Genomic DNA, 8340 nt, shown 5'->3' on the forward strand with positions numbered 1-8340 from the left:
ACCTCTTCTATACATATTGACAATTTGAACTAAACATTTCACATCTGGATTCAGCCCTCTATAAGAACTTCTGTCACTGATTTTCAGCCCAGTTCTTGTGCAATTTGGCATACTGAGCATTTTCTCCCTGTTTTCTACCACTGGCGTCTTGACAGCCACTGAAACCATTTCTGATGAGGCATCAGCGAACAGAAGATGGATTGACTAAAAGGCTGTCTTTTCAGTTTTCTCAAATTTTTTTATGACACACTCTGCCACCAGTAATGGTGTTAATATGACAATACAACGTTTGGCCATGCCACTGTTTGATTATATTCCAGTCATCAAAGTGAACTACATGGCATTACAGCTTTACTGTTTCAATAAATTCTCTAAGCACTGCTTTGACGCACTGAATCAAAAGATTTGTTGGACCACCACAGAAAAACCTTAACGAGGGAGAAAGGCGAAAATACGAGCTTACGGAGGTCACGTGAAGGCAGCATTTTCTTGTGTTTGCGTTGGTTACGACACACTCTTGTCATCCAAATGTAAGAGGACGCTGCTTCCTGGTGTGTACTCAATAATGGACTGACTGATGAGCCAGGTCGAGGTGAACTTGTCCTCACTTTGATCTGCTTCTCTGAGTCCACCGCTCTGCGCACACTGGGTAAGTTAAACGTGTTAAGGTGACATTAGAAGAAATACATAGGGAGAAAAATCGAGGGAAAAAATGCGATGCTGATAAATATTGGTCAGTACCACTGGATCCAAACCATTTACATGTAGAGAAACGTGTTTTGTGCTTTTAGGTGAAGATATTTAAAAGCACAACCTAACACATTTGTGTGTTGATGCTTTTTAAGTTCATACAAATTGAGGTGGATTTGCTCGGGTGAGGAAGGCTGCAGGAATTGTTTCCTCCTTCCTTGACCAACACGTTTTTCTCCCTCTGTTTCCTGATTACTTACTGTAAGTAGATGTGGTTAATGAAGGGTGTCGGTAATTACACGTTTACCGGCATAAACTGGTGTAAACGTTTTGTATTTTAAACCTGTCCAGTCCATGAAACGCTTCTTTTTACATACTAATAGCGTCCACATTTTTATAACCTTAACGCGAAAATACAGCTACTTAAATATTGTACCGACTTCAGGTGCATCTTTGAGTATTTAAGTGTTTTAGTATACTTCTATAGGACACTGTAGTGATACTTACTGTAATTACCTTTGGGGTAAAAGCGACCTTCTCAGTTTTATTTCGTTTTTTAAGTTGTTGAAACCAAAATATGCAACTTAAACGATTTGATATTTGATTTGGCTCTGCTTTTTATGCTGGATGCCCTCCCCGACCCAGCCCTGGATGCTCCTGCTTATCTGAATGAATGATTATTTCTGTTTTTAACAAGTTTTCCACAGTTGGAGTAAAATGTCAGCACACTGAGTAACTGAATAAACATTATTTTACTAAATTTAACTAAATAAAAATAGATTTAAAAATACACATGGTACAGGTACTGTACCTACACATTTAAGTGATAAGACAAATAGAGACCTATTTCAGTTACAGTAATTCAGTTTATTTAAAAGGAAAAAGTACTTAAATGATGATTTTGTATGATTTGTACAAAGCAAGAAACTCAAGGAAATGTAAAGAAACTACTTCAGTTTGATCGGGATAGCCTACAAAAGTAACTCTTTAAGGGTGAATTTCTTTTAAGGATGGCTCTGCTTGTTTGTGTTATTTGAGAAAAGTCACGAGGGGCATTTTAACACACTATATTAAAAGTGCTGCTCTTTGTACAGCAGGAAAAGAAACACTATCAGGTGGAAAAATGTCAGCCGTAAACAAATCCAAGGAAGATGAAGGCAACTTCTCCACAAAGGTCATCAAGATTGTGTTTATCATCCTGCTGCTGGACCTGCTGGGATTCACTCTGATTCTACCTCTGCTGCCTTCTATTTTGGATCACTATGCAGAAAGCGGGGTTGGTCTTTCATTTATTTATTTACTTATTTATAGCAGTATAATCATGTAAAGGCACTTTTAAAATCACAGCAGATATTAAAGCGCTTTGAGTGCTCAGATGAGTAGAAAAGCGCTATATAAGAACCAGTCCAGTCCATTAAGCTGATAAGCCTGCTATACACGACAAGGAAACAGGTTAAAAGCATTAAAACTTTGAAGGTGATTCCAGCAGCCTTATTTCCTGCCAGTGATGATCAAAGGGTAACAGTGTTTACTGACGACATTTTTTTTGCAGTGTGAAAATTGTTAGATAGGATTTTTTTGAATGGAATTCCCTCAACAGACCATTTCTACATTGTGAACACATCCTCGAACAAAGATGGTTTTGTTTGAAGAATCTCCTCCATAAAAACTGTAACAAACTCATGAGTGATTTGATTCGATTAGTCCGTGGGTGAATCCGCCTGCTGAGTCATGGTGAAGCAACCACTTTGCTGGTATTTATACTATAGCTCTGTGATGCTTTGTTTGTGTGTGGGCAGGATGGTGTGTATCAGTCTCTTCAAACTGTTGTGGACTGGTTCCGGGAGGCTGTTGGGATTCCTTTGGAAAAGAAATACAACAGTGTCCTGTTTGGAGGTATATTGGATTAATTTTAAACATCAGATTTATTCAACGTTAAGGTCAACATTTTCAGTGTTGCAGGCTCATTGGTTTAATAATGCTCCTTGCCCCCCCCTTACAGGTCTGATTGGCTCACTGTTTTCTCTGCTACAGTTCCTGGCATCACCTGTAACCGGGGCTCTGTCAGACTCATATGGCCGGCGACCCCTGCTTATGCTCACCACAGTGAGGAAAACATCACTTTTTTAAGACTTTTTAAAGTTTTGTTTATCACTATTCGTTCTGTAAGAAAACACAAAGCCCTTTCTCCAGAGCTGACTCATTCACATCTAATTGGGTGCCTTGTGTTTCAGTTAGGGCTGATGTCCTCCTATGCAGTCTGGGCTGTTTCCCGGAGCTTCAGCATGTTCCTTTTGTTTCGGGTAATTGGGGGCATTTGTAAGGGCAACGTCAGCCTCTGCACTGCCATCATAGCCGACCTGCCGTGCCCGAAAGCACGGAACCGAGGAATGGTAGGCAGAAATATTTGTTGTCATTACAGGAAATGTTTTGTTGAAGTGAAATTAATTAAAATTACTTTGTGTCATATTTATACATACTTTTTTTTGTTATCAGTACACTTAGCTTAGCACATGTATTGAGAATAGATGAATAAAGTGTCTTTCTGTTTTCTGTTTCCCTCTGTTGTAATCAGGCCATGATCGGCGTTGCCTTCTCCTTGGGCTTCACTGTGGGGCCTCTGATGGGCGCTTACTTTGCTATCACCTCCAAAGCAACAGGAAATGTCTTCTACCTCACTCCAGCTCTGCTCGCCCTGGCTTTCAGCACTGCCGATCTGCTCTTTATTTGGCTGATGGTGCCAGAAACATTAACAAAGGACGTCAAGGTTAGTCAGAAACACTCTTGCTAATGCAAACGGAACTAAATGCAGTTTTAAACAGTAGACATACATTTTCCAGCCATCAGTTGTGCTGTATGGATTCCCAAAACACCCTGTGGTAGAACAAGTATGAACCTTTTTCACTTAAAGTTGAACTATTATGCTACAATTGTGTAGATTTCCATGACTCACAGTTCAAAACAGTGCTCATTTATCTTACACTGGGCTTTGTCTCAAACAAGAAGTCTTTAGCTCAGTTCTCCTTCCCTATTACCCAACAGGAGATGGGTTAGACCGCTTTAGTAATTGCCAGAGCTGTTTGTCTGAAATGACCATGTAAGGACATCCACTGTATTTGACAACATACTGATCTAACAGTAGAAAAAACAATGTAACCATATATTTGTATTGTGTTTACAATATGTTTCTCTAAAAATGATTGCTATGATTGAAAAATACATTTAGTTGAGTAAAAAAGTACTTTTTTCCCATGAAGAGGAAGTATCACACACCTTAAATACAAAGTACTTCAATAAGGGCCAATATCAGTACCAGTATCAGTGACTATCTGTTTTCCACTGTTTTCAATTTTTCATGCTGAGCTAAGGTAACAGGCTGCTGGGTGCTGGACCATCCTTTGCCCTCCTTTTGAACTACTTTAAATTCAACAAGGTGCTGGAAAAACTCAGTGATTTTGGTCCATACTGACAGGAGAGCACCAAACCGTTTCAGGTGGAGATTTTGTCAGCTGCACATACATGGTGGGAATTTCACTACCACCATTTCACAAAGGTGCTCTGTTAGATTGAGATCAGCTGACTTTGGAGTCCATTTGAGTGCAGTGAACTACTTTAATCAGTCATCAGAGCATGTGCACACTGTAGTAAGATTGGGATGGTCAGCAACAATACTGACTGTGTACAAAAAATTATCCCCCACACATTACACCACCACTACCAGCCTGAATCATGATATACTGCAGGATGAATCCATTCCTTCATGTTGTTTAAACCAAATTCTGACTGCCTTAGCCCACCTGCGTCAAGATTCCACATGTTGTGCATTCTTCTACGTACCTTTGTTGTAAGTGGTCATTTCAGCTACTGTTGTGCTCCTAAAAGCTCGTAGAAGTCTGGCCATTCTTCTCTGGCTTTTGGATTTCCATCCAGAGAACTGCCACTCACCGAGTAATTTGTCTTTTTTGAGCCATAGTCTGAAAACCCTAAAGATGGTTGTGTGTGAAAATCAAAGTAGATCATCCATTTCTGAAATAGTCAGACCACCGCCAACAAACACCCATCCATCCATTTTCTTCCGCTTATCCTTATCAGGGTTGTGGGGTGGCTGGAGAATATTTCAGCTACCATAGGGAGAGAAGGAGGCGGGGTACACCCTGGACAGGTTGCCAATCTGACCAAGGCTTACTCATAGAGACAGACAACCACATTCACCCACCTTTGGGCAGTTCAGAACCCCACTAACTGCACGTCCTTGGACTGTGGGAGGAACCCAGAGAGAACCCACTCAAACACAGGGAGAACATTCAAACTCACATTGCTAAACACAGGATATACTGATGTCCAATGTTTAGAGTATTTCCACCCTCTTTATTCCTTCTTCAACAGAAATTATATGAAAGTTTTTCAAAAAAACCTTATGAGGTGTACTTTAAGCAATTTTTGTCATTCCACTTAACGCATGTCTGGACAGGTCTATGGCTGCTGATCCACTGTGTACACCACCTTATTAGTAAGGTGATGATTTATGTGCATGTCTGCCAGATTGAGCAACATACCTGAAACCACCAGGCGAGGAATGTTTCAAAGAGACAGTAATCACTGTTTGGATTGAACATGTCTGATTTTTCTCAGTTTTCACCTACCCACCGCAGAAAAAATACATAAATAAAATAAAATTACAAGTTCACATAATTCTTATTGTTTCTGAAGAAACAGCATTGTTTTTTCAAATCATTATTCACTGAGAGAGAGATGCAGATCATTTTTCTTGTTCCATTTTAGGCTTTGTCTTCAGGCTGTGGGGACTGCAGGGACCTGCTGCATCCATTATCCTTGTTCTATTTTGCAGCTGTTAGTAAGAAAAAAGATCAACTTTCAAGAAACGGTGAGTAGTGTATACGCTGCATTCATCTGTGATTGTCCTGTTTATAAAGAGTGAATAAACCTTAACACAGTGCTGCACTATTGGGCTGTGTTTCACAGGAATGCAAAGCCTTCGAGTGCTGGGGCTGGTTTATTTCTGCTACCTCTTCCTGTTCTCTGGTCTGGAGTTCACCTTAAGTTTTCTTACTCACCAGCGTTTCCAGTTTACAAGGTATGAACTCAAAGATAAGGCTGTGTACTCTGAGTTTCCCTTTTAAGTCTGACAAACGGCAACCTTATGTTTTTCTCTCTAACAGCATGGAGCAGGGAAAGATGTTCTTCTTTATTGGTGTCATCATGGCTTTAATCCAGGGTGGTTATGCTCGCAGAATAAAACCGGGGCAGCACATCAGGGCTGTTCGTATGGTAAAGTCACCAACTGCTTGCATGGCAAATACTGATCTAATGCTGTTGTTAGTGTTAATGGAACAGGATAAATCACTGCACAAATGTCTACCTTACTAAACCATTTTTCTTGTTTTCAGGCAATCATAGCATTGATCCCAGCCTTTGTAATCATTGGGTTATCGTGGAATGTAACAATGCTGTACATTGGGTTGTCACTGTATTCCTTTGGTGAGTCAAAACTACTGTATTCAAAATATGCAGTAACTCAGTTTCATCTGTCTTGTCTTGACAGCACCCAAGAATGTGTAAATAAATCTAAAAACTATGTGATAAACTACTGCCAAAATACATAACAGGACAGTACACTGTTAAAATAGAAGAACACTGCCAAGAACACTTTCAAGGATGCAGTAATTAAACTATTGCTTAAGAAGACTTTGCCTGATCCAGCTGTCTTAAGTAATCATAGACCAATCCCCATCCCTTCTCTTATTTCAAAAATTCTTAAATGAACAACTATAACATAGTCAAGAAGTCATTAGCAGATGAGTGGTTTATCTGAAGAGTTTCAGTCAAATTTCAGAATGAATTATACTCATGTGGAGTTCCACAGGGTTCTGTACTGGGACCAGTTCTATTTACATTTTACATTCTTCCCTAAGAAAATCCTACATACATTTTCATTGATATACAGATTATATGCTGCTATATTTACAGCAAATTATGTAGCTAAACCACAGATATATCTTACAGAACAAAGGCCTGGATGTCTGGAATTTTTTTTCATTCATTTTCAAAATTGAGATACAAACTAATGTTATTATATTTGGCTCCCAAAATTTTAGAAACATGGTGTCTAACCTGATACTTAATCTGATGCAAAGTCCATAAATCTAGGCGTTGTTTTGATCAGAATATGTGTGCATATTGAAGTAGGGATCCTTTTTTTTAGTCTGCTCCCTAACAGGAGTGGATGATATCACTTTAGTTTAAATACTTCGTGTTATTCTTATCAAGTCGTCCTCTAACTTTTCTAAGAAGCAAAATATCAGATTGTTACTGTTTTGTATGATATTGTGCTATATAGCATTTTACTTAAATGTCCCTAAATTATAAAATTGTTCCAACGTATTATGTATCCTATTCTTACAGCGGCTGCCATAGTTGTCCCCTGCTTGTCGACTCTAGTTTCTGACCATGGTGAGCCTTTTATCAAATCAAAGTATCAAAAATATTTTGATCCTGCTATAATGTTGGTACTGTTGCTGATTACCCACTGCTACTGATTCCTCTAGGCTCAGCCAGTCAGAAGGGCACTGTGATGGGGATTCTGCGTAGTTTGGGTGCCCTGGCCAGAGCGTTGGGCCCAGTTGTGTCCTCCTCAGGTGAGGAAACTGAAACTAAAGGATCTTTCCATAGTGCTGCTTTTCTCTTGAGATGGTGCTATTTGAATTATTTGTTATATATTCATATTTGTTTTGTTTTAACTGATTTGTTTGCAGTGTATTGGATTGCTGGAGCACAGACCTGCTTTCTTATCACATCGGCCTCCTTCGTCTTGCCCTTAGCTCTCCTGGGCATAGCCAGGAGACTAAAAGAGGAATGAGCAACTTAAAGACTTTTTAAAAAAACCTTGTGTTTGCATCAATGCAATGATGTTTACATCTTTTGGGAAAGCAAGCACTAAATTCACAGTAATAGGATGTTTACTTTTCCATGCTGTTGGCCAAAGATCAAAAAATGAAACAAAATGATATGAGAAGATGGTACAAATACCAAAAACGAATGAATGAACATAATGTTGTTTGTGTGTTCATATAGACCGGTGTGTATTGTAGACTGGGTGGATTAGAAGGAATTCCATGTGATATTAGTGCTCCCGGTACACAGATATTTTTGTAATGTTGTATTTTATTAATCACTAAGATTTTCTATTTTGCAAAGGATACTTTAGCATTAACACACATAAAACCTTTTGATGTTCTATTCTTTACTACAGAGAATGAAACATCAGTCCATGGCAATGAACAGTTATCTTACTTTGAACCTTTTGTATAATTTTTCTAATTCATTTTATGTGAACTACACATTAAATACTGTACTTCAAGTACAGCTTTGATCAACATCTTTATGCTTTAGTATTTGGGTCTACTTAATGTTTTTGCTGCATACATTTTACTTCACAACATGTATCTAAAATACATTTTTAAAGGTAAGATATGTTTTTGATTTTTTTTAGTATATAAAAATAAAGATTACAATCTTTATTCCTGATAAATGCAAAAAAGGGAAATTCTTCATGAGTTTTGTTTTTTAATCTGAGTTTAACTTGATTTATTCTGAGCATAGTATACACAGTTCGATGCTTTCATATCAAGA

At 38.5% G+C, this 8340-nt stretch overlaps 1 protein-coding gene across 3 annotated transcripts; it reads left to right on the top strand.

The window, feature by feature from the left end:
• Window positions 1-494: 494 nt before the first annotated feature.
• LOC102192975 (major facilitator superfamily domain-containing protein 10) lies at window positions 495-8134 on the top strand. Of its 3 annotated transcripts, none has more exons than XM_005753726.1 (13): window positions 495-649; window positions 1785-1966; window positions 2490-2586; window positions 2693-2796; window positions 2925-3083; window positions 3266-3457; window positions 5473-5575; window positions 5674-5785; window positions 5871-5979; window positions 6099-6189; window positions 7114-7161; window positions 7257-7346; window positions 7464-8134. In XM_005753726.1, the coding sequence occupies exons 2-13, from the start codon at window positions 1814-1816 to the stop codon at window positions 7565-7567; spliced, it is 1362 nt and encodes a 453-aa protein (XP_005753783.1). In that variant the 5' UTR covers window positions 495-649; window positions 1785-1813; the 3' UTR covers window positions 7568-8134. The 3 variants fall into 3 exon arrangements, with proteins under 3 accessions (XP_005753783.1, XP_005753784.1, XP_005753785.1); XM_005753727.1 differs by having other exon boundaries at window positions 1788-1966; XM_005753728.1 differs by lacking the exon at window positions 495-649 and having other exon boundaries at window positions 1890-1966; window positions 2725-2796.
• The last annotated feature ends 206 nt before the right edge of the window (window positions 8135-8340 follow it).

This window comes from Pundamilia nyererei, unplaced genomic scaffold, assembly GCF_000239375.1.
Source record: "Pundamilia nyererei isolate P.nyererei 1_Seehausen unplaced genomic scaffold, PunNye1.0 scaffold00460, whole genome shotgun sequence".
Taxonomy (NCBI): domain Eukaryota; kingdom Metazoa; phylum Chordata; class Actinopteri; order Cichliformes; family Cichlidae; genus Pundamilia; species Pundamilia nyererei.